Genomic DNA, 27,430 nt, shown 5'->3' with positions numbered 1-27,430 from the left:
TGGTGTCATGATGATGATGTCCCGGGAAGACTGAATCTCTGTCTCCTCTGGCCATGTAAATCAGCTCCTTAATTTTCTTTCAGGCTGATTGAGCCTGAAGGAATCACAAATTGCTTAGAGGCTAGACAGGGTGTGAAAGGTCCCTGGTGGCCAGTCCAGCAGCTTTGCTTGTGGGGCCTGGATGTCTGGGGCATGTTGCATCTTTGCGGACTCAGCACTGCATTGTGCTTCTGGGTAACCATGTATATTTTAAAAGGGATGAATATAAATAGCATCTAAATGTCATAGGAAATCTCCTCCATGATAACAATAATTTTTCTCTCCAATTTGAAGATTATTGGTTCTTTGCAAGGCTGTACAGGCTTCCTTGCAGAGAATTCATTTTAGATCATTAAGCTCTTAAGGGTGTATAATAAGCTTATAGTCTTCTGTTCTCAGACAGTCTGCCCTGGGGGGAGACAGCAACATGTGCTAGGATGGGCATATGACTGGAAGTCAGGACAGGAGGATTCTTGCCCTGGTTTTGGACACATTGATGACCAGGCTTCCGTCAAGTAGCTTCCCTCTCTGGACCATTTCTTTTTCTGTTACATAAGGCTGTTGGACTAGATAGACCATCTCTAAGGACTCTTCCAGCTTTAAATGAAAATGTATGATTTTAATTAAAGTGGTAATTAACTGGGTATTTTAAAATATAATAGAGTTGAGACTTTTTTTTCCTAAAAGGATGGATAGTGGAAGGATATTAAAAATTATATTTATTCCATCAGTGAAACATTCAAGCAATGGACGTAATTAATGTTGCCATGGAGAATTTGTGGACTGAGAAGAGTCATTTTTGCATCTCCTTTCCTTGTAGTCTATGCCTCTGAAGAGAACTGACTTCTCTGGAAGATGTGTGTATCTGGGAGTGACGATGTCATCTTCTCTCTGTGAATCTGGACACCTGAGTGCCAGTTCTTGCCTTACTATGTGATTTTTGGATAAGTTGCTTCTATCTCAGGGTTCCATTCTCTTTTTAATGAGAGGAGTTAGCTGTGATCCTGTGCAGAGAAGGCTAATGGAGCAGACTGGAGATTGCCTATCCTAAAAGTGATTGCTTGCTTTATTGGCTATTGGTAGTGTTTGGGAGCTTGGCTAGTAAATAGTTACCTACACAGAAAATAAATTTTCTCCAAATAAAAGTGGCTTACTGTGCCTAAACTGTTTGTGCAACCCATGTGGTTTATGTTCAACATGTGTTTTCCTCCTGGGAGTCTGGAGTTTTGGTAGGTACTAGGTGGAGGATACCTATGTAAAAGGGCCCCTAAAATCCCTGATCACTAAAGTTTTGAACAAGTTGTTGTCATAACCTGTGGAGGAATTAAACCTGTCTTCTGTGACTCCTCTGGGAGAGGATTCTTGGATGCTTCCATTTGGTTTCCTCCAGACTTTGTCCATGGACCTCTCCCCTTTGCTCAATTTGCTTTATATCTTTTTGTTATAATGAATCTTAGCCATGGATATGACTATATGCCAAGTCTTGGGAGTCCTTCTGGTGACTCACAAAACTTGGGGGTGTTTTGGGAACTCCTGACATAGATACTCTAGAACTTGCTGAAAATAGATTTTGTAAGTAGAATTATTTGGATATTTTTTCCAAAGGAGAAATTATTTCAGTATCTTGGACTTTTGTCCCCCTTACAGTGGTAGGGAAGAAGGGTCATGGAAGAGGCAAATGGGGGTGAGATAGCAGAAATGCTCCTGTGCTATGGTCAAACCACAGCCTAGTTGGCCTTTAGGGATGAACTTTTTATTGTGAGAATGGGTCAAAACAAAGTGAGGTTAACTAGGCAATACCATTTCAGCCATCATCCCCTTAGCTGTGGATTTTACATATTGGTGGTGTGTCTATGCCTTTGAAATGGATGTAATTGGATTTTTAAGACTGAGCCTGTGTCTATAATTTGAAGGGAGCTTATTTGAAGAAACCCTCATGTGAATTGGTTCTTAATTTATCTTTGGATGATGCCAAGATGAGAGGGGAGTAGTATGAGTCTGAGCATCAGGCGCTCTGATTGAAAGAGATGTATGTATGTTGTAGCAGTTGAGAGTTTCAGGATAAGCAGTGAAAGTCCCTCATCTTAGCATAAGCAAAATAAATGAGAATGTATTACAGAATAGAATTGGCCAGATCCATGAGCTCAAATGATGTCAGAATTCAGTTCTCACTCCCTCCTTCCTTTCCTCTCTTTTCTTCTTTCTTCTGTGTCAGCTTCATTCTTGGACTGGCTTTCTACATGAGTGGCCTTGAATTGCCCCCCCGTCCCCAAAGTCTCCCATATATCAGGAGAAGAAAAACTTTTTCTGTCCCATAATTTCTCTCATTCTCTGAAAAAAAAAAAAAAAAAGATTCTGATTGTCCAGTCACTGTGTCCAGGGGGTGGGATATGCTGCAGTCAGGTCATGTACTTTCCTCTAACGGAGGAGGATGGGGTCATCTTAGCTACTGAGAAGGACCAGTCCGTGCCTCAAAGAAGAAGAATTTTAAAAAAGGAGTGGGGAACTTCTTTTACCAGAAAAAGGAAGGAAGAATGAATGAAAAAAGATGCTTAATGACTGTCCACTCTCTGCATATATGTGCATCGCAGTAAAGGATTACCTGGCGTTGAAGTTGAGAGTCATGGTACCCATTGCATGGTGGTGATTGATAGATGTCTCTGAGAACTATCTTTGAGGACAGAAATAGATCAGCCTTATTTTCCTATTGGATAGTAATTGTAGCAGGGGTTTTGATGTGGACCAGGGAATGTGGCTAGGTTGTGAAGCTTAATGAATTTTCACAAAGTGAGCTTTGCTGTGTAACCACACTCACACTCACTCATCTTCCCACCTGACAAGTCCTTCTCATGTCCCCTGCAAGTCACTGTCCCACTCCAGAGGTAACCACTGTCCTGATTACTGCCATCATATTTCTCTTATATATTGCTTGTATGTCTTTGATCTTTACCCAAATATTTCATAGATTTTCTATCGTAGGAATACTTTTGTTTTTCTCTTTGTTTCATTATTCATTCTTCTTACAAGGATGGTATACAGTGGGTTCTTTTTTGCTAGATTTCTGCAGGTAAATCTTTGACAGAATTCTAATTCTGAAGATAAGGAAGTTGCTGTGATTGAAAATAATGGGGCCAGGGTGGGAAGACTTAAATCTACAGGGTCTAAGGAACTCCTTTTGAAAAGCCATGAGGTAGGTGCTTCAACCATGGCAGAGAGTTTGCAGACTTTCAATTTTCTGACCTGATACCTAGTTATGAGTTATTTATTAGTGCTGAGTGGAAATAGAACTGGTGCTACTAAGGAAGAATTATTATCATTGGATCAAGAAAAACCATGACTCTCTTTATTTTCCTTTGGAGCATCAATACTGATTCATCTTTGATTTATAACTTAATATCATTGGGAAATTGTCCTGGCTCATGTAAAATGCCCCAAACACAGCTCTTTAGCTATAAAATCCTGTTAGAATTCAGTCTGGGTTATTTGACAAAGTGACATCATAGAGTATCTATAATTTCACTTTTGTGTATTTCATGCTTGTTCTTGTAACTGATTCCCCAGGCTTCTCTTGTGATATTGGGTTGGTCATTTGATGGATCTGGTGATGTCTTTGCTTTGTCATTGTATTCTTCTCACTTTAGAGTATACATAGGGTATATGGACAGGTAATGCATTTGTTGATTTGGAAACCAGACTTCAGATTTCTTTCTTTTATTCCCATTTTTACTTCCGTATAATCTATAAGGACTCATGCTCAAGTTAATGAAAGCTGACAGTATACTTGAAATAAGATAAATCTAGGTTACCCTAAAATACGCCCATTGACATATGATTTCAAATAAATTGAGGCATATTTGTTGAGAAAATTATTTTAGTTATAGTATAAATTTTATTTGAGTCGAGTTTTATATTTTTATCTAGAATAATCCTAAGATTGTGCAGTTAACTGCTTAGGATGTGATGGCAAATTTGAAAAAAGAGACCACATAGGTTTTCAACACCTAATAAAAGCGATAATGTAGCCAAATGGAGATCTGACCTTCCTAGTCACTGCAGAATATTGTCTGGGTTTTATATCTCCTCAGCAAATGTCCTGGACAGTAATATCATTGAAAATATTTGCATTTCTCCCTCTCTCTCCTCCTCCTTGATTCTCCACTAACATTGTCCTCAACCAGGAAGGAAAAGTTTTATTGCAAAAGGAGAAAGGTGTTGTCCTAGGGATTTTAATTTTGGGAAATTCCTGACTATTTTAATTTTACTTTGTGGATATTGAAGAACGTATTTGATTTGTAATCCTATAAATTGAGAGCAGACCTAGGTAGTCTAAGATGTCAGCCACTTAAATCCCTATCTGTACAAGCTATTTTTGGCCAAATAAAGTTTGTCTGTGTTGGCAAGCAACTCCATAGAAGCTGATTGCTGGTGCCCTGTCCCATGGTTAGGCTGCTTTATTTGGTTGTGGTGCATGGACTTGTATTTTCACCTTGGAAGTCCATGCAGGTACATGTATAACATACACAGGAAGAGAATCCAAAGCATACAATAGGTTATGAAGTGGAATGAGAACATCCTTTCAACCTTGCACTGTTGTTCCCTTTCCTTTAAAGTAATCATCACCCCCAGTTTTTTTTGTAGCTTCTCTAAAATTTTATTTATATAATTTTATTTCCATGAACACTCATGTACCCATACATATGAGCTTTGACATTTACTAATGACCTTGCTTTGTTCACTTACTACATTTTGCACATTACACATCTATCTTTTTCAAGAGCTTAATAACCTCTGTGGTATGGATATGTACTACTTCATTAAAGCACTCCCTTATTAATGGAGTGATTTAATATTTTGCTTTTATGTATCTATAATAAACATACTTGAATGTTTCTTTTGGCATCTGTGCCAACACAAGTACAGAATATATTTCTTAAAGTAAAATTGCTGAGTTTAAAGAATGTGTATGCTACATTTTGATAAATATTTCTAATTTGTCTTATAAAGAGATTTCTCTACAGAAAAGACACTGCATCCCCATACTTTCACCAACACTCAGCATTTAAAAATTCCTTTTATTTCTACCGTTGTCATAGGTAGAAATGGAATTAATCTTCTTCTTTATTCAATTTGCCATCTGTTTCTTGATTCTTTTAATGAAATTATCAAAAAAGTCTAAGAGCTTTTTTAAAAATAATTTGCACATATCATACAAAAAATTAAAGACCCAGAGAAGAGTCACAGATCAAAATTGTGAAGCTTAATAAATCTTCATTCAGTGAAAACAGCTGTGTAGTCATCATTCATACTCACTTATCTTCCCACCTGAGAAAGTCTTCTCATGTCCCCTTCTGGTCACAGGCCTCAGATATAACCACTATAATGTCTTTCAACCACCACAGACCATTATCTGTTTTTCAAGTTTATTCAAACAGGATCAATAATAGATAATCTAATCAATGCTTTTGTGTTTGCTTTTTGTGGTCTTGTTATTTGTTGAGGTTCATGTATATAATTGTGATTAGCTGTGATTCATTTATTGTCATTGTTGTGTAGTATTCCAATGGATGGATACTCGATCAATTTATCCATTCTACTATGAACAAACATTAGGGTTGTTTCTATTTGGGGCAACATGAATAATGCTGGTGTGGGCATTTATGTAAGTATCTCCTGGTATCCATATGTATATGTATTGAGCATATATCTAAGAGTATAATGGTTGAGTCAATATGATCAGCTTTTATAGATGCTGATATTACATTTTAAAAAGTTTATACCAATTTAAACTTTTGTTCCCAGTTTTTGAGGGTTCCAATTCAACATTTTAAAAGATCACCCTTTTTAGCCTATCTCTGGGTATATAGTGTTATCTCTGTGTGGCTTTAATTGCATTTTCCCTGGTTACTGGTTACTAATGAAGTTAAACATGTTTTCCTGTGCTTATTGGTCATTTGTGTATCATCTTTCATGAAGAACCTGTTAAGTCTTTTACCCATTTTCCTATTATTTTTCTCTTATTGATTTGTAAACCTTCTTTAAGGAGTTCTCTATACAAGTCCCCTGGTAGTTGTAAAGTATTATAAATATCTTTTCCCACTCTATAGCTTGCTGTTTGCTCTTTTAATGGGGTCTTTTAATGCAGTTCTATTTACTACCTTCCCTTAGGATGAATACATTTATGTCCTGTTTATGACTTTTTCTTCCCCTAGGATTATTAAAATACTTTACACTATTTCAGATGTCTCCAATGTCATCCTTTGCCTTACATATTTAAATCTATCGCTCAGATTGGTATGTTTTTATATATGGTGTGAGGGAGGGTCAAGATTCAGTGATTTCATGTGAATGTCTAATTGACCCAACAGTTTTAAATGACGAGAACTCTTTCCAGTGTACATTAGGTATGTACTTTTCTTGTATGTAAATCAAATGGCCATATGTGTGTGGATCTTGGGTTCTATGGTCTTTTTGTTTATCCTTGTACCAGTATCATTTTTCTTTTTCTTTCTTTCTTTTTTTTTTTTACTATAGCTTTGAAATAAGTAAATCTTGACTATCTTCCAGTTTTTGTTGTTGTTTAGGATTATCATGGTTATTCTTAACTCTCTACTTTCCAAGTAAACTTTAGAAATATCTTATTCTCTCCCAGGAAAACTGGCTGGATTTTGATTGATAATATTGAGTCTTCCAGTCTATAAACATGGTGTATCTGTCCCTACATTTAGTCTCATTTCATCCAGTGTGTTGTTTTTCTAGGTGAGGTCTTGAGCATTTTTGTTTTAGTTTCATTAGTTTAGTCCTCAGTATTTTATTTGTATGATATTTAAATAGTATCTTTTAAAAATTGCACTTTCTTAACGTTCATGGCTATATAGAAATAACTGGTATTTGTGTATTGGCTTGGTGTCTGGGGGCCTTGCTGAATTCACTTCTTCATTCTCTTTGGTTCCCTAGTTATGTTTGCCAGTTTTTCAGGACCTCACTGTTCTAATCGTTGTGGCTTTAGGGAGAGCTGGTCATGAAGGGAGCAGCAGGCAGCTTTGAGTATTTTTTCCTCAGGGCACTTTACACCCCATCTGTCTGCCTTTGGTAACATCTTTCTGCCTTTTAAGCAAAAGACCGCCTGGCTGACAGGGAAGCCTTGGCTCCCCTTGTTGACAATGCCATTGACATTCCAACTGCCTGATTCTTGTACCCATGGCTGGCTGGCAGTTACCTCTTTGGTTTCACTGTGTAGTATGTGGAATAAGGGAAAGGGCTCAGGAGCAAATGCTGTAGCTCACTCCCACACTAGGTATTGGCATGAGGGGGTAATTGTTTGGTCTCTTAATTACTGTGCCACCTAATTGTGAAAACCTGAGTCATGCCTCAGATTTGAATGAGGTATGTTGTCAGCTTTCAGCGTCTTCCCCCAGTACAGTCTACACTTTAGTTAGTGGATGTCTTTTTTATTTGTTTGTTTTTAATTTAGTTATAGTTGGACACAATACCTTTATTTATTCAATTATTTATTTTTATCTGATGCTGAGGATTGAACCCAGGGCCCCACTCATGCTAGGTGAGTGCTCTACTGCTGAGCCACAACCCCAGCCCCAATGTGGATATCTTTTCTAAATGAGGGCTTTGGGGATTGACTGTATTCTTTCCCTAGTTTTCTATGCTCTGTCTTACTTTGGTAGGTTTTCTTTCAGGAGAATGGCAGGAAGGAAGAGAGAAAAAAGGCTTTATTCTACTATGTTTAACTTTTATTCCCGGAGTGGTAATGTTAATGATCTTCTAATGATTTGATTCAGCTCAAATGAGTAAATATTTATTCAGCACCATTTCTTTAAGCCAAGTCTTTAAAGCCTAATTCAATATATTCCTTTTTCTCACAATATGCTGTGTTCTTCAATGTTCCCTTAGCAGCCTTCAGCCAAAGAGGTTCAATGTGCAGAATGGTACCAGAAGCACCAGACCAGGGAAGATGACCTTGGTGTATGGGAGCATGACCTTGGTGACAATATCCACACTATTGTTCTAGTGCCCATAGCATTAGCTTTAGGTTCTGGCATGAATTCATCATTTTATGTTAACAACTAGATATTTTTATTGATGTTCAGAGATCTCTCAAGCCTTGTCCATCTTAATATCATAAGCATTTCTTGAGCACCAACAATGTACTTGTGCTTTTATTGGCTCTGGAGCTAAAGATGAATATGCTTCAACCCTTGACTTTAGGCCTGTTGGGAGAAGACAAGGTAATACACCTGGGTCTTTTGGTGTTTGGTCCTGTCTGCTTTCTCCTTGAAAGATGAAGGCAGTAGGAGCAGGGGTTTTGGGTGCCAGAGAAGAGATGCTGAGCCAAGTTGGAAATAACAGACTAAGGAAGAGAGCTTACTTAGAATCTTCAAATTCCTAACAGCCTCACAGGTACCCAGAGCAAAAGGCTGGAGACGATCAAATATGAAGCTTCTGTTCTGTAAATTTCCCTCTTATCTCTGTTTCTCTCTCCAATGAATGCTATTACATAGCAGTATTCTGCAATTAAAGAAAAGACAGAGTTTAAAAAGGTATGTTTCATCAAATTGTTGGGAAGTAACTGCTGTATCCTCCTCTCATTCAACAGTGCTTGGCATGTAGTAGGTACTCATTTAGTGTTTATTTATTGAATGAAAGAATGATTGGGGAGCTTAGGCTTGCTACTCATGCTGGTCTAGACAGGGCTGAGTGTAGTCTGAGGATACCCTCAGACTCCCTCACACAGGCATTGGGCTACTTGCTTGATAGCTGTGCTGGCATCATGGAAAGTACAGCACAGGGTTGTGTAAAATTATGTGTAAGAGCAAGTGTTAGAAATGTGCAAATATGGCCAGATGCAGTGGCACATGCCTGTAATCCCAGTTAGTGTCTCAGGAGGCTGAGGCAGGAGGATCACAAGTTCAAAGCCAGCCTCAGCAAAAGCGAGGCCCTAAGCAATTCAGTGAGAAACTGTTTCTAAATAAAATACAAAATAGGGCTGGGGATGTGGCTCAGTGGCCTGAGTACCCCTGAGTTTAATCCCTGATATCCCGAAAATGCAAACAAACAAAAAAGAAATGTGCACATATGGGGCTGGGGTGTAGCTTAGTGGTAGAGAGCTTGCCTATCATGCATGAGGCCCTGGGTTCCATCCCTAGTACTGCAAAACCCCCCAAACTCAAAACACCAAAAAGAAATGTGGGAATGACATTCAGCAAGGACCTCACTCCGGCTGCTAGTTCTTTGGAATGAATGTAGCAGCCATGAGGGTGGGTTATTTACTCCACTGAGGATAGTCCATAAACATTCATTGAGTAACTGGCTTCAAGGACTCTTCCTCCTCTTTCTTTCTGGCCTGTACAAGAAGCAAAATGAAAGGGCGTGGTGGTGTTGAAGTAATTTCAGCATTAAAAGCTGAAATCTTGGCTTTTGGTCCCTGGGTTGAGAACTCTGTACTCCAGAACTCTCCCTGGGAAGTGGCAGCTATCCTGCCAGTGTTCCAGAGATGCTGATTCCCACTGTGGGATGGGGATCATGTGCTTTCCACGTGATGCTAACTGAGCAGAGCTAACATGGGGTGGGCATTGAGGGAGCCAGGGCTCTCTGGTCTACCCTGGAGATTGTCCTGGGTTCCTCTCTTTCCCATTTTGTTCTCTTGTACTACTCAGTTCTTGCTCTTTCCGTAGGTCTTTGTATTTGCAGATGCCTCAAGGCTCCCCACTGCCTTACAGGAGAGTCTGTAGAGAGGATAGCTTCTGCTCCTTTGGATTAGGAAATGATTGCTTGGTAATACACCTGGGTCTTTTGGTGTTTGGGTCTGTGCTTTCTCCTTGAAGACCATTTCCTGGCAAGGTGGAGCTAAGAGGAAAGATGTTATTCTAATCAAGGAAGCAAGCAATTGATCAACCAAACTGAATGCTTTGCAAACATTCAGGCATTGATCTAGATCTAGACATGTGGGAGGCGATAGGGAGCAAAAATTCAAAGTTTATACCTTTGTAGTGCTTCTTTCTAAGGGGTGATGAGTGGGTACATGATATACCAGGTTTTCACACATAAGTACATTGAATAATGTGGTAGAGCATATGTGCTCTGGATTAAGAAACATGGAGGAGAAAATAAGGGGCAGCTGAGTGGAGCGCTGGGCAGTTTTCACTATTAAATAGGGCAGCCAGGATGGGTTTGAAGCCCTGAAGGAAGTGAGGGGCAGGTCAGTGGAGCCCTAGTTAAGTTTGTTCCAGGAAGAGGGCCCAAGCCCAAACCTAATGGTGGGGAGGTTATCAGGGAGGCCCATGTGACTCGGTGGTTGAGTAGGTATAGCCTGAGGGGAGGAGGACAGAGTAGGGGAGTCCTGTCCATCATAAGCAATCTCATTGTCACATGGAGTATGATGTGTATAAAAGTAACCTGACTGTGTGCCAAGAATGGGCTGGGGCAGAAGTAAGACATTTTGCTGGGTTTCCTGTTAGAAATTTGAGTTCAAAAGAATCTTTCACTGAAAAGAGTTCCAGATGCTACCAAATGATACTCTTTGCTCCCACAGCAGCAGCTCGAGAGGCATTTTGTAACCTCTTTGAGTCACTCTTTCTGGGGATTACACAGGTTATTGTATGTATGGGTCTTGGGAAGGGACCATGTGGTCATTTTATTGTATAAGACCAGTTTTTGACTATGTGAGAGGAGAGACTCCTGGCCTACCTGGAGTCTCACCCATGGTTTGACTGTATACAGATGAGCAGAGCCCCAAGGGTAAGTGGAGAGTTCTGATAACCTGTTTGGGGTTAATGATTGGTTGTCAGGGTTGTCTAGTAAAAACAGTGCTCTCAAAGACTGTTTTTGGCTTTGAGAAACTGGCCCACGGTACCACTTTTTGTAATTTGCTGAGGGAAGAAACACTGGAGGCTGCTGTTCATGTAGCACAGTGAATGTTTGGTAGGTGCTTTGCTGGAACTTACAGATAGAGAGATAAAACTGATGTTCTTTCTCTCCAGTTGCTGTGGGCTACATCTGAGGTTCCATATTCAAATCTGTGGGGTCAGCTAGCTACCACAAGGCCCAGGCTGTGGAAAAACTGTGAGGCAGGTTGGATTTTTAAAAATTATTTATTATTTTTAGATACACATGACAGTAGAGTGTATTTTGACATTTTATACATACATGGAGTGTAACTTCCTAGTCTTGTGGTTGAACATGATGTGGAGTTTCACTGATCGTATATTCATATATGTCCAGTTTGTTCTACTTTCTTATTCCCATCCTCCTCCTCTTCCCTTCATTTCCCTTTGTCTAATCCAATGAACTTCTATTCTTCCCCCTCCCCCACTTATTGTATATTAGCATCCACATGTTAGAGAGAACATTTGACCTTTGGTTTTTTGGGGAATTGGTTTATTTTATTTAACATGATAGTTTCCAGTTCCATCCATTTACTGGCAAATGCCATCATTTCATTCTTCCTATGGCTGAGTAATAATCCATTGTGTATATATACCACATTTTCTTTATCTGTTCATCTGTTGAAGGACATTTAGGTGGGTTCCATAGCTTCAGAATGGCAATTATCAAGAATACAAGTAATAATAAATGTTTGGAGAAAACAGTTCACTCACCGTTGCTGATGGAACTGCAAATTGGTATAATCACTGTGGAAAGCAGTATGGAGAGTTCTCAGAAATGGAATGGAATGGAATGGAATGGAATTACCATTTGACCCAGTTATCCCACTCCTTGGCATATACCCAAAGGACTTATAATCAGCATACTACAGTGACACAACCATATCAATGTTTACAGCAGCTCAATTCACAATGGCAGATAGGCTTTTATGCTGCAGGAGAGGGAGACACCCGAGAGCTCATGCCCCCTCAAGCCCCATGTTGGCACTGCAGGGAGACAGATCAGTGTGTTGATCTCAGTTGTTTTAGAAGTAAAAATTCAGGTTTTTCACATTTTGTTTTTGTTGAATGTGAAGTCTCTAGTTTTAAAAACATTTCTATCCAATTCTGATATTTTAATAATACTGTGTGGGCCAACTTCCGAATTTTACCCTGAGACAGCCCTTTTGAGAATTCTAGGCTACACAGATGAGAGGTTAAGTCACTGTGATGCAACTGAAGATGAGTGGTTTCATGCACTAATCAGTTTTGTTAATTTGTTTTTTAAAAAACTTTCCCCTCTTTATGGAATTCAACAACTTGTCACTAATTTTTGTAGTACTTGATGATCTTATTTTGAGTGGAACAGAGAGTCTGGAAGCTGTTGGAAGTTCTGTTGAAGTGAGTTAGAACATAGATAAATACATTTTTTTGACCACTATTAGTTCCTCCTCTTCTGCAGCCCAGAAGAGCCTCTGAAGGTGGGTGAGGGAAAGCTGGCCTCCAGTTGGGTCAGTTCCACGACTGCTGGCGAGGTGGTTGCCAGGCATCTGAGTGATAGAGGCGGTCTAATTAAAGTGGGATTGATTTATTAACAGAGCTTTACTGGTCATATAATTTAACAACTTGGAGGTGTTATGGGGCCTGGGGCATTGCTAAAGAGTGCTAAGGCTCAAGATAATTATTGCCTGACTTGGAGAGAATGACAGATGGGTCCTCATTGTTGCTGTAAATCTAGCCAGCAATTGAACTGGCATTCTTTGTTTAATGTTGTTGAAGGGGCTCTCCATTGATCCTTGGTTTTCTTGCTGGCACACTCCCCTCTGCATTTCCAGGGCTCTTTGTTTCAACCTTCCATGACCCTCCTTTAAAGCCTGCTGCTTATTCAGCTGAGGGATTTGCATTTGGTTTTGCCTTCACAATGGGTTGCCTGGGTCCCCCTCATTTTCCAGCTGTCTTTCTGTTTGAATTTGAGTTTCCAGCCAATGTGCTTTTTGGCCTGGTGTGACTTAGTTAAAAAAAGATCTGGTCTTTTAACCAGACCTGTATAAATATTTATTTAAGACGTCTGTTGTGTGCTTCTGGGAGTATAGCTGTTATTACCTCAACCCCTGCCCCCTGATGTGTAAATGAAAGTAGAATGTAGGACAAGCGAAATCCTAGGAGGCAGGAGGTCTCACAGATTGGGAGTGACATTTTGCTTATGTTCCACACCTTGGCTTGCCTGGCCCTCCACCACACTCCCCTGAACTGTTCAGGTCATTAGCTCCCTGACTGTGGAGGCCATTTGACTAGGAAGATGGATTTTAGAAACTTAGATGCGATGAAGATGTGTATGGTAATGTACTTTCCCATCAGCCAGAAGCATTCACGAAGCTCACAGTGTACCTACTCCTGGAGGCACATCAAAATTCTGATTTTTGCTATTTTTATTTTAGACCTCGGGTTGTATTGTTATGAGTTGGATAACTTTTTTTCCTGCAAATAAAACTATTTTTTTTTCCAATTTAAATGGTCAAATATGATGGCTATAGGAAATGTGGAAAATACAAAAAGTAAAAAAGAAAAGCATCTATTCAAACATTCCTATCTAAGATTACCCACTGTTATCATTTGAGGGAATTTCCTGCCCCCTGGTTTTCGGTGCATTTTTAAGGCACAGTTGTAGAGCTAGTTATATCACATCATTTTGTATCTTATCCTAATAATCTCCCATAACTGCCTTTCTGTTCTCTTTCATCTTAGAGCACCTGGCAAGTCAGAGGCCATGAAGGCTATCTCAGGGTCTTTGCATTGTCTTTCCATTATCTGCAAGGTTCTTTCTCTAGGTAACTACATGGCTGACTCCCTTCCTCCTTTGTCTTTGCTTAAATTTCAGCAAAGCTTCTTCTGAACTCCTTGCTCAGTTTGCACCTGCACTAGCCAGAATTCCCTGTCCCAAAAGACCCATCATTTCCCATAGCACCCTGGAACTATGGAACCCAACATACTACCTGTCTGTTTATTTCAATTTCATTATTTTGCTGAATATGCCACTATAAGCATTAAGTTTTTTATATATTTTAAAATAGCTATGTGTAGCCCATTCTTTAAATGGACCATACATGACCATTACCCTACTACTGGACATTTTTATCACATTCATCATTTTGCTATTATAAATTACATGAAACTGCTGTGAATATTTTGTATATAAGCATTTTCCATTTTTTAGGCATTAAAAGAAATTCTTGGACATAGGATTACTAGGTCAAAGTGTATTGTATTAAGATTCATTTGGCTGCAAGTCATAGAAACTCAACAACTGGCTTAAGAAAATGAATCATTGGATGATGTATTTGAGGAATTATTGAGTGAGGCTATTTGAGGAATAGAGGGTTAGATTTCCAACAAGGCTGATTGCAGAGTCTTTCAGTTGATGTCCTTGGGGCTTTGATCTGTCTCTGATCTTTAATTTCCTTTTCCTCTGTGTTGGTTTCATTCTGAGGTAGTCTTTACCCATTTATGTCAAACTCACCACCTATGGCTCTTGGTTTTGTCTTATAAGCTGTGTAATTGTCTCTTAGTCATCCTCTTCCCAAACTTTGTGACAAACTTGGGAGAGATTCTTATTGCCTCAAATCAAATTCAGACAGCTTTGAATCATTCACTTTGTACATGGGACAAGTTAATGGGATATACCAGAGTGGGCAAAATGTCGTCCTATCCATATCACTTCAAGTAGGGCGGGTGCAGGTCCCCAGATGTCGCGACCCCCTCGCCAGCAAGGAAGACACGACACAGGATTCTTCTTTCAGCGGTTTATTCAGGCCTTAACTCTAGGTTTCTCTCAAGCGCTCTCTCTCTTCACGCCCCCACACACAGCCTAATAAAGCTTACTCAAGTCCAATCCAAAGCTGCCACGTGGGGTTTTCTCATAGGGTATTGAGGGACAGCGCGCCAATACTTTCTAATAAGGAGTTGTTTACCAAGATCCGCAATGGAAACCGGCGCCATCTTCTAATGGCGGCAATGGTCTAGAAACACGGCTCACCACACCCAGATAAGAATTGCTATGCTTCCACCAGGAGAAGGATTGGATGTTGGGCAGGGCACCAAAAATTATAACTATGAACATTTAAAAGACTCTGAGTAAAAAGGAAAAGCTGGGATGGCTGGGCATGGTGACACACGCCTGTAATCCCAGCAGCTAGGGAGACAAGGCAGGAGGATTGCAAGTTCAAGGCCAGCCTCAGCAACTGAGTTAGGCCCTGTCTCAAAATGAAAAATAATAAGGGCTGGGGATTTGGTGCCCCTGGGTTCAATCCCTGATACCAAAGTGAGAAGCGGAAAGGGAGGAAAGAGAAAGGACCCCAATGCATGGTAAGAATGCATTTACATTTTTGTAACTCCAGCCTAACAATGGCAAAGCTGCAGAGGAGGAAGCCCAGGCCACAGCTCCCTGGGGAATTGAATGAGGTTCCCCAACCTGTAATAGCATGCCTTGTAGGCTCTTGGTGGTCACTAGCCTAAGTGCATGTCAAAATTATGAGGCATGGAGACAGGTTCTACTGTGAATATCAAAAACATTCTTGGAGATTCCTCTAAGGAATTCTGGCAATAGTACTATCCAGATAAAGATAGGTTGCTGATATCAGGGGCTTCATTCCAGAGCAGCTGCAGGGTGTATTAAACAGGACCTGGACCTATATAGTGATGACCTTGGTGATATCATTATCACTTCTGTGGGCTCTGTGGGCCCTATCTTGATAAGAACAGGCTTTATGGGAGAACTCTGCTTCACTGTTTCCTGGTTTCCCTTCTCTTTGTTGATCTTGCCAGTTTGCAGCATAATTATTTAAGGTTGACAAGTCCCATGTCTGTTGTCCACTGTTGAACCTAACACCTGCCTTATGGGCAATGTTGAACTTTGTTGGCTCCATGGTGGCTTTTGGCTATGCTCAGTCATATGTGCATGGAGCTCCAGGGGCCCCTAACACATCATCTCTGTCTTGGGTGATCGTCCTGGCCCAGGTGAAACTCATTTGTAGCATGTGGGAAGCTGGAAATATCTCAGCACCCCATGGGGGTGGGGATATAGTTCAGTTGTACAGCACTTAACTAGCATACAAGAGGCCCTGGATATGAGCCCCCAGCACTGTCCCCCAACAACAACAACAACAACAAAAACAAAATGCCCCATGGATTACCCTGCAGTCTTACAGAACAGAACTGTTTAAATCCATCTGACTTTGTTTGTCTGTTGAGATTACTTATAACCCAGAATTAGGATATATTGTGATGAATTATGGACCAAAGAAAATGAAGTTATTACTTGATACTCTTCATAAATTCTTCAAAGGCCATCTGAACTCTTCCATTTGAGTCCTGTGCTAATGACTATTTGCTGTTATTTAGCAGCAAACCTGGGGACCTGGCCACACGGGGAAGTCATCAGAGCCAAGGCTGTGTGAAGGGCCCTTCAGTGTACTCTTGATTCCCCATGCAATTTTTTGGCATTTCTCCTTTTCCATGTCATTAAGGAAATTAGATGGAGGCAATTTATAAGGAAATGATACATCTCTGTTAAGGACTCTTGCATTTTCCATGGTACACGGGGGACAGAAGAATATTAATATTCCATTGTGCTTCAGTTATCCATCTACTGGGCAGGTATAATTCTCACAGCAAGACTCTCTAGTATAATTTAGAGTGTTCAAAATCATGGACATTGAGCTCCCCTAGAGTCAAGGAGTTGGCTGTTTAGGGGCATCTCCTTTGATTTCTGATTTATGAAATGAGTTTCTTACATATTTCACTATAATTATGTAAGCGTCCACCTTTTTGAAATCTGTGGACTACTATATAAATGTCTAGTGTAAACAAATTACTCAGATACAGATATTTTAAAATCACGGCTTACCACTTACAAAACAGGTGATCTGTGATGATAGGTGAGGGGAGCTCTGTTTTATTTATGTGTTGTCCTTGGTGCCCAGGCTGGAGAGCATAAGTGGAGACAGAGTGGGAGCTCTGGCCTGACACCTCTCTTTGAATCCCATTTAGATAATGTCTGTGCAAGATCTTAATAGGATCTTTCTTATCAGTTGTGCTGACAGGAAAGCACATCTGAGATGTTCTAAAAACAGATCATAAAGGGAAAACCCAAATACCCTCTATGACTTCTATGATGAAATTTTGTTCAGTTTAGTTAACAATGACTGAGCACTTACTGTAAGCCAGTTTCATAGGGCATTTCTCCCGTGCTCAGGGCAGTGCTGCCAGGGATCAGCTACCTCTTATACTCATGTTGACAGGGTCCTGGAATTAATGCTCTTTGAGAAGGTCCAGTGGCCTTTTATACCACCCAACTACTGTCTTGTAGTACTGCATTGCTGAGAAAGCTACAGCCAGGCACTGCACAGCTGGCTCTAGACCCTCCCTGAACTAGTAAGAGCAATAGCAGGAACACCAGGAGCTGTTCCTGACAAAGACAGAAAGGTGAGGGGTTTAGTTGGTCGTTGTCCACTCATAGCTTAAGCCCTGGAGTGTGGCTGAGTTGCAGGGAGGACTAAAAAACATTAGGTACCCTAATTTTAGTCTCCATTACAAGTCTCCCAGGCTTGTCTTTCTGCTCCTCAGTCTTTTTATAGCAAACAAGGGTTGATGAAGGCTCCAGTGTTTACAACTTCAATTGTAACTACATAAATTGACCAACAAGGCTGTCTTATAATAGCAATCATTAAATCACAGAAAATGGAGTATGTTTGCTCTACTTTGGGTCGGCTGACCCCTTTGTGGCTGGGAGCAGGGGCACACAGCACAATGCTTAAGCAGTTGACTTTCTGGAGTCTGTTCTTGGGGATTGGATGGCAAATAGATCCCCAAAAAGGGACATTTGGGGTGAATGGAAGTCCATATAGGTGCTGACCTCTGTGCCTGCCTCCCACCTGTGCTCACTTGCAATACCTAGGCTCAGGATCCAGCTGCTTCCAAGATTTACTGACGCAGAGGTGGTTGCATTCCTTGAAGGGTGGGCGTTGCTTGTTGAATATGGCTTTTGTTTTATGATCTGCCTTTATTGAGTCAAATTGAGGATAGTTTTTAAAGGTGGCCTTTGCTTTGGCACAAAGCACAAATAATTAGACAAATGTGCCACCCAATTGACTTGTACCTCTAATTTTTGAATATAGATAAAATGTTTTAAGTAACTGCAGACATCTATTGTTTAATCTGAGATCACTTGTCACTTTTTTTTTAAACAGCTGTGTTGATATCTATTAAACTCCAGTGGGCAAAAAAAAAAAAAAAAAAAAAATATATGTTAGCAATAATGTGCACATTAGATATCAGTAGATTACTAGATAATAATTACCTTATTATGGGAGGAGTTTGGATGGTTGAAATTTCACTTTGAAAGTTTAGCATATTTTCCAGTTCCCCAACACCACTTTCTAAATTCTCAAAGTCTCCGAAGTCATTTGATTGACAACTACTTAAGCATGCTTATCCTGAAGTTGGCTCTTGGGTGCTTCTGAACATGCTGGGGAGGGAAGTTCTTGCAGGTAGAGTTTGGAAATCTTTTACTCTCAATTTTTTTAAATTCTCAGATTTTTACAAGGACAGTTAGTTTTTAATTTTATTCTCTTGGAGCTTTTTCACTGTTTAAAAGGCCATATCAAATGTATTGATATACACACAAGTGAGAGAAATTGTCCATGAGGTTTTAAAATATTCTGAATAATATTTTCTTTCTTTTTAGCTGTCTCCGTTATGAGGTACAGCGCCTCTGCTTTTGGGTTTGCAGTAAGTAATCTGAAATGTACTTTCATGAAATTTTGCACGATTTTCTTAAGCTCATGAGTCTCACCCTAAGCCCTCAAATAAGAGGGTGGTTGGAATGGGTAACACACCTTTTATGGAAACAGCTTCTATAAAAATTATAATTTAGTAGAATTAAACTGCAATGAGACTATATTTCTCAAGCACAGTTGGGAGGGAACCACATTTTTAACAAAGTGGTTAGTTGAGAGGGTGTTTTAGGAATCTCAGTCCTTTTCTCTCTTCCAGGTTGTGTGCAGACCTGGCCTGTACTGGAGTGATGCATTTGCTGGTGTAGACAGAGCTGTCTGAGAGTTAGGATTGATACTTCTCACGTTGGGATAAGCCAGTCTGTATCCCAACTAGGACTGCCTGAATTCTCGGCCTGCCCCCTGAGGGAAGTTGGTCAGAGAAAGCAGGTCTCTTTTTACAGGGTTAGGGTTATTATGTTGAAGCATTGGGTGACAATTCCCCATGCCCCTTCAAGTGTCAGTGCTTGTAGTTTTCTGGATGAGCAGTGTGACATGGTGTGATGACTCACAAAAGAGCTCATTTCACATCCCTTCTGCATAGAGGTAAGGTTTCCTGTACCTGAGGGTATGTGTGCATGTTCCCAAACCCACTTCTGCCCTTTGTTGTTAAGAATTTAATGTTTGGCGGGCATGCAGATTCTTTTTAGAATCTGAAGAAGGATGTGGATTGTCGAGAATAATGCGCATCACTGCACACACACCACATATATACACACACACTTTCTTCCTTCACTTTAGCAAGACCTCCCCTTTCCCCTGAACACCCTCTCCTTCCATCCATTTTTCTCTCTCTCTGCATTTCTCTTATTCAAACAAAGTGCTGAATTTTGTATGCAATATTGAAGTGTTGGTGTACTTCCTGGAGCCTCTGGGTGACTCCTATCCTTACCCCTGAACCCAGGTAAAGCAGTTCCATTGACAGCCAGTAAAAGGATCCTTACCCAAGATTGTTGGCTTGGGATATGCAGGAAAATGCTGAAATTATCTTGCTGGCCTTGGGGAAACCAGGGCCACATCTTCTAGAACAGTGTACCCTGTCCCACATTTCCAGAGTGCTAAGAGTCAGGGGCTGTGGCAGCAGATCCCACCAATAACACAGGGGCTCTGATGCTGCTACCAGGTCAGCACTTGGGTACTGAGGCTCCAGTCTCCCCAGATTTTACCATGAAGATCTTGAATGGCTGCATCAAAGCGTCCAGAAAACAGTGCTTCAAGTCACTCATTCAGATATTCTGAATCACAGCACAGTTCTCCTGTGTCTTCATAGTCATGCCCCATTAACTCTGGAAAACCACTAAAGTCATGTCTCTTTCTTCTAGTTTGACGCCATCCTGGATGTCCTGTCATCAGCGATTGTCCTGTGGCGTTACAGCAACGCGGCTGCGGTACACTCTGCTCATAGAGAGTACATGTAAGTGGATTCTTATCTTTTTGCAGATTTCAGAACTCTTACAAGTGAGGGCATGCAATGAGAAGGTCCCCAGACTGCCTTTGAAGGCACGTGATGTGATTTTAACCACGTGACAAGTCTCTCCTGGGATGGTTAAAAAAATGGGGTGTATCTGTTTAATTCTCTGTTCCCTGCTCTTCAGTCTGGAGTGAATATTTATTTGCTTGTCTGTCCGTCCTTCCTTCCTTTCTTCTTCCCTCCCTCCCTCTCTTCCTCCCTCCCTCTCTTTCCCCTCCTTTTTCTTTCCCAGGACCACACACATGCTAGGCAAGTACTCTACCACCGAGCTACACCCCACAAACCCCCAGAGTCAGATTTTGGGTTTTGAGAATCAGTACTTGCTATCTCCATACTGCATTCCCTCATCTGGAAAAGCAGGAAATAATTCCTTCTCTATGCATTGTGACGAATACATACACATATGTGTACATAAATATATTAATTTTTGTGTGTTTATGTGTGTGATCGTGTGTGTGTATCGGGGCAAGAGTTTTGCCCTGCCTCTGCAGCTTTTGAATGGTTCAACACAAATGAGCAAATGCCTCCCTGCTGAGGTTTATGATAGTGCCTGGAGAAAAGGTATTTTTTAAAATTAATTTTTTGTTGTATTATAATTATACATAACAATGGGATTCATTATGCCATTTTTGTACATGCACATGACCTAATTTGGTGGATCTCATTTCCAAGTACCTTTCCTTTCCCTTCCCTCCTTCCTGCCTCTGATCTACTTGCTCTCCTCAACTGATCTCTCTTCTATTATTATTATAATCTTAATTAACTATAATTATATGTAAAAGTGGGATTGATTATGGTATATTTGTACATAGGCATGGCATAATTTAGTAGATTTTATTCCCAGTACTTCCCCATACCATGCCCTCTTCTCTTCCTCTCAATCCCTTTTCTCTACTCTATTGGTTTCTAGAAGGTACTCTTGAATGGGATGGTAAGCTGTACTCTTAACATTCAAAGGTTGAGATGTATCTTTGATGCCAGGAGATGCAGACAGTAATGTACTTGATATTGAATTTGCCTAATGGAAAATTCAAAGATGACACCATAATGAATTCACTAATGAATTTTAGTTTACTTTATTGTTGGTTTTAGGTAGTACACAGAAACTTCTTTTATGTGTTAAATACTTTTATGTGTATTAGTTCTTTTAACAAATATTAAGTATTGAGTTTGTGATATCATGGATCATTTTAGGGAAAGTTAATTTTAAAAAGTGCATTAATTTGTGGCTGAAATAAAAAGAAAACAATTGTAAGTACCAAATTAATTTTGTAAAATTACAAGCAGTGGTTCTGAAATGATCAAAGTTGTATTAACACTGGTCTATCTGAAGGAGCAGCTAATGCTTCTACCCAATCTGTTATGTGGGTATTTGAGAAATTCAGTAAAAGAAGTCTCCATAGCAACATCTAGGGAAATGCTTGGATTTCAAGAGCTAGCCACTGTCTTGTCAGAAGAACATATAATCTTCGGTTCTATAGTTGCACTATCCAATATTCTTGCCACTAATGCAATATTTTAGCACTTGATCTGTGGCTTGTCCAAACTGAGATGTGTTGTAAGTGTAAAATACCTACTAAATTCCCAAGACAGTAAGAAAAAAAGAATGTGAAAGTTTTATTAATGTTGAAAATATTGATTGCATTACATGTTGGTATCAGAATACTTTAGATGTATTGGACTAAACTATTAGAACTACTTTTTCTTCTGTTTATTTTTAAATATGGTTTCTAGGTGTTGAAAATTATGTGTCTTACATTCTATTTCTATATATAGGAGAAATGAGAAGGATTTTAAGCAGAGAACTCTTCTCTCTGCCTATTCTTTCTTATTTTAGAGTTAATCAAGAATTTGATTTACAGTTCCAGAAGGAATTAGGTTCAGAGTGTCCCAATTTCTCTTTTCTAATTTGCCTTTTTTTCTGATTTTCTTTTGGCCAAAATGATTTTCATGTATATTGGTTATAGCCATAAATTATTGTAGATTTTTTTCCTTTTTCCCCCTCTGTGTTGAGGATTACACCAGGAAGTGTTTCATCTCTGAACTATACCCCAGCCCTTTTAAATTTTATTTTTGAGACAGGGTCTCACAAAATTGTAATCCTCCTGCCACAGGTTCCTGAGTAAATTGGATTATAGGTGTGTACCATCATACCCAGCTATTGTAGCTTTTCTGTAAGAGGCAGTTTCTCTGTAAGGTTTGCCCAGATCAAGTTTAATGACAAGAAATATCTTTGGTTTCACTGTTTTTAATGATCCCCAAACAAATACCATTGCAGAAAGTCTATATTATTACCCTAAAGGCAGAACTCAGAGATGATGCTTTTATAATTCCTAGGTGGTTATTTATTAGAAGATGCCAATGAATGCACTTGGAGATTTCTGATCTAGGGATTAAAATTATATTCACAGTCTTCTGTATTGTTGGCTTTAAAGTTTTAATCTCTGGCTTATCTCATGTAAGTTAAAAATTCATGAAATCACTGCTAGCTGAGAAACTGATGTTTGCATATTAATGAGCATGAATGAATTATGAGCAGCATAACTAGAAAAAAACATTTGTTTTCAAGTTGTTGCTAGAGAAGATTATTAGATGGAAATGGAAATATCCAAGTGGGCCTTGGTTAAGCTTTCTTTTTTTTCTGTACTGGACTCAAAGCCACTGAATGAGTTTGAAATTGCCAACGCAAAGAGAATAGAAACTTTTTTTGATCTTGCTTTCTGTTGACTATCCTGACTGTGCATGTGCTGGGGTGTTTGATGCTAGAGGAAGAGAGATACCACTTCTATACCACCACAGAAGGGTAACCCCAATTGTTTTATTGCATTAAAAATTGTTTTATTGCATTAAAAAACCCACATAAATGAAAAGTTTTGCTCCATTTGTGTGCAATGAATCGAAATGCATTCTGCTGTCATGTATAATTAATTAGAACAAATAAAAAATTAAAATATGAAAAAAGCATAAAATTTTCCTCTTAACCATTTTTAACATTTTAAAAAACATTATTTATTTATTCTTTAGATATGTATGACAGCAGAATGCATTTTTGAGTCATTATACACATTGTAGCACAACTTTTCTTTTCTCTGGTTGTATATGATATAGCTTTATACCATATGTGCAGTCATACATGTACCTAGGGTAATGATGTCCATCTCATTCCACCATCTTTCCTATCCCCATAGCCCCTCCCCTCCTCTCCTTCCCCTTTGCCATTTTTAAGTGTGCAGTTCAGTTGTATTAATTTTATTCACATTGTTGTGAAACAGATACCCAGAACTATTTTATTTTGCAAAACTGAAATTCTATGCCCATTGAACACTTCTGCATTTCTTTCTCACTCCAGCTCCTGGTAACAGCGGTCACTTTCTGGTTCTATGAGTTTGACAATGCTAGATGCCTCATAAAGGGGTCATGAAGTCTTTGATTTTTGTGACTAGCTTATTTTACTTTGTACACTGTCTTCAAGGCTCATCCATCTTTCATTGTGTGATACAATTTCTTTCTCTGAAGATTGAATAATATTCCACTGTATGTATATAGCATATTTTGTATATCCATTCGTTCACTGATAGGTATTTATGTTGCTTCCACCTCTTGTTTATTGGGAATAATACTGACATGAATGGGTGTGCAAATATCTCTTTGAGAACTTGCTTTCAGTTCTTTTGTATATATATCCAGAAGTGGGATTCCTGGATCACATGGAAGTCATATCTTAAAATTTTTGAGGAACTTCCATTCTGTTTTCCACAGCAGTTGCACCATTTTATAATCCCATTGACTAGTTATTCAAGCTCCAAATTTTTTCAGTCACTTTTCTGTGAATAATGGGTATGGGACAGATGGAGAATCAGGTCTGAGTTTTCAACATGAGTATGATAGATGGAAGAGCAATGGAGTCACGTAGGTGTGCAAGGGAAGGAGTCATCAAATAGACCAGAATATCCAAACTGGGCCAGGAGGGATGGGATGAGAATGACAAGGTTAATGAACAGTAATCATAGATTAGAAGTTCTGATGAGGTCAAGAATGGTTGGTGTAGAGCCAAGTGTAGTGACATACATCTGTAATCCCAGTGACTTGGGAGGCTGAGGCAGGAAGATTGAAGGTTCAAAGTTAGCCTCAGGAACATGGCAAGGCCCCGGCAATTTAGAGAGACCCTGCCTCTAAATAAAAAAAAAAAAAAAATTTAGAAAGGGAGCACTGAGGATGTGGCTTAGTGGATAAGTGTCCCTGGGTTCAATTCCTGGTACTAAATAAATTAAATAAATAAAAGAATGGTTGGTGTATGTGGGAGAGGAATGCTAATCTGAGAATGAGAAGTTAAAAGCCAAGAATTCGTAGGTGTTTCATTGGTATAGATTCAGGATGAGAGTGTGGCTGAGTTAGGGTGGTCATAAAAGGTCAGAGGTTTGAGTGAGGCCAGGAGTTGGCTGGATGCTTCATCTGGAATGGAAGGTAACAGGAGTGTTTCCAATTTGGGGAGCAGATACAAGCAGTAAAACAGGTACTGCCATCATCAGTAAATGAAGGCAGGCCAGGAGGTTGGAGATAATGAAATAAAGGAGGTGTACTGAGTGGTTGAGTTGGATGGCAACAGGCAGTGTTGTGGGAGCAAGCTGGAGAAATGGTTTGAAATTGGTGTCTGGAGAAAGAGACTTTGAAAGTGAGCAAGAGAAAAACTGCCTCTTCTTTGAAGGTAGGAACAATAGCTTCCTCAGTGGAAAACCAGGTTATCACCAGGGCAGGAAAGTAAAGAGAGCAATCAGAACAGAGCTCGAAGGTGTGGAGATTGGGGTATGAGGAGACTGCTTGGTGGGAAGGTTCAGGGCCATGCTGGAAGAGGGAGTACAGAGAACCTGGGGACAGGGACAGGATGGTAGCATTGGCCCTGTGCCAGTGAATTGCTATGCAGCCACTCAAAAGAATGAAGCAGTATTTGTGTACTTACATTGTGAGCACCAAGGTTCATTAAGTAAAGAAAGCATGGAGAAAAGTAGTATCTGTGGTCTTTTCTCACTGGTTTTAAAATAAAGGGTTCATAGTCATGCATGCTTGCTCAGGCATATAAAAGATCTCTGCAGGGACACAAAGGAGACTGGCAGCAGGATCGCCTTCCCTCTAGCAGAGGGACTGGGGACAGAGGCAGGAAGGAGATGTTTTCTTTATGTCCTTTAGACCAGAGCTATCCAATAGACTATGATGTGGACATGCTCTATATCTGTGCCGTACAGTCTGAGAGCCACTAGCCACACATGGCCATTGAGCTTGTCGCATGTGGCTATACGCGTGGGGTAACTGGATTTTTAACTTTAAAGAATTTAAATAGTCATGTGTGGTTAGATGCTAATATAGTGGACAATGAATGCCTCTTTAGTTAGATCACTTTCAATATATACTTTTTATTTTATTTATTTATTTATTTTAGTTTTCGACGGACACAACATCTTTGTTTGTATGTGGTGCTGAGGATCAAACCCGGGCCGCATGCGTGCCAGGCGAGCGCACTACCCCTTGAGCCACATCCCCAGCCCTCAATGTATATTTTTTAAACAGAGTTTTAATAAATCAAAAACATGGGGCTGGGGTTTAGTTCCTTGGTAGAGCACTTGCTTTGCCTACCTAAGGCCCTGGGTTCTATCCCCAGCACTGGGAGAAAAAAAAATACATATCAAAGCATAGAAAACCTGGAAATGAGAGGAAGATATTGAGGGAAGCAGGGCGGTGCTGCAGGTGGAGAGTGTGGGGAGAAATTAGTGTACCAGGAACTTGGCAAGGTTGAATGACACGGGGAATTTTACGCCTGTCTTCTTAGCCATTCTCAGCCCCATGTACCATGTAAGGCCACAGGAAGGACAGCCTCCTGCTGCTGTCAGCTGCCAGGGCCATCGGGATGCTTGCCACAGATGGTACAGCTTGATGCTCTTTGGGAGCCTCTGACATTTTGCATATGATTGCAGCACAGGTGGGGTCCCACGAAGATGCCCTAGCCCCAGCTGTCTCTTTAGGCGATCTGTCAGCTCATTGAGACAGAGGGGTGGAGGCAGATGGAAGGCGTTGCTCACCTTTCCAGGCTTCTTATTCTGCAACAGAGTCAGCCACACAGCCGGAGACGTTGATCTTCTGTTTCAAATGTACCTGCAGATGGCATTTCTAGCACGCTGGAAAGCGAGTTTGAGAGCTCTGGAATGGATGCTCTTAGAGACGCATAAATCCTTTGTGTGTCTTTTCATGTGAAATAAATGGGGTACCCTGGTTCTTACCCAGGGAACTTGCTCTGCTTTCTTTTCCAATTTGCTGATCCAAACTCCTTGGCCTCAAAACTACCCGTTGACAGGATTGCTTGATGATAGCCTTTTGATGACTGACTTCCGCAGTGCCCTTTCTGCTTTTGGAAACAAGTCCAAACTTAAAAAGAAAAGTAACCAATTCAGTCAAGAGAATGATGTATTGGTAATTTGCTTCTGGTGCCTAATCTAAATGGACTGCAAAGGCAATGATTTATACCAAGAACCATATTAAAATAGTATCAGTCTCCCTGACTTCTCATGGGGTGTTTGATCTGGCCCTAACTCAAAGACTCTGGGGGAAGCGAATCCCATTTACTCTATATCTCTCTAGTGCTCTTAGCTTTATAAAGCTCTTCAATGTGTTTTAGCTCAAGAGCAGAACCTGAACTAGAAGAATAAATAACTTCAGAGATGCCCTCAATGACTGGTGAGATCTGAGGCAGAAGGTAGAGCCTTTATGGCAGAACATGAGCTCATTTACCTTAAATAGTTTGGATTTTATCTTACCTGAAGGTAGAAGGGAATGGTCTCCAACTGGCAAAAGCCTTTGTTCCATCAAAGGACATGTGAAACCTGCCAGGATGCAGACATGACACTAACTGGTTGTGCATTATGGGCAGGGTGTATTAGAGGATGGAGTGTAGACTTGGTCTCATTAATAATTGAACTATGTCCCCCCAAAAGATATGTTGGAGTTCTAACCCGCAGCACTACAGAATGTGATTGTATTTAGAAATACAGCCTTCGCAGATGTAATGAAATTAAGATGACGTCATGCTCTATTAGGGTGGCCCTAATCCAGTGTGACTAGTAGCCCCAAGAGAAGAGATAAGAGACACACAGAGTTGACAGCTATGTGAGATGCAGGCAGAGATTGGAGTGGTGCATTAAATAAGCCAAGGAATCAGAAAGGATAGGTTT

The 27,430-nt window shown here is 40.1% G+C and overlaps 1 protein-coding gene across 1 annotated transcript in view; it reads left to right on the top strand.

Moving 5' to 3' along the window:
• Positions 1 to 27,430, top strand: part of Tmem163 (transmembrane protein 163) — a 216,491-nt gene that overhangs the window by 118,857 nt on the left and 70,204 nt on the right. Inside the window, exons 3-4 of the mRNA XM_046459043.2 lie at positions 18,655 to 18,698; positions 20,065 to 20,156. Of these exons, the coding sequence (XP_046314999.1) occupies positions 18,655 to 18,698; positions 20,065 to 20,156 (136 nt within the window). The remainder of the gene's footprint in view (positions 1 to 18,654; positions 18,699 to 20,064; positions 20,157 to 27,430) is intronic.

This window comes from Marmota monax, unplaced genomic scaffold (genome assembly GCF_021218885.2).
Source record: "Marmota monax isolate L192 unplaced genomic scaffold, Marmota_monax_Labrador192_F-V1.1 WCK01_AAM20220418_F8-fsc00154, whole genome shotgun sequence".
NCBI lineage: Eukaryota > Metazoa > Chordata > Mammalia > Rodentia > Sciuridae > Marmota > Marmota monax.
The sequence above is the reverse complement of the archived record's forward strand: the minus strand, read 5'-3'. Positions and strand labels throughout refer to the sequence as shown.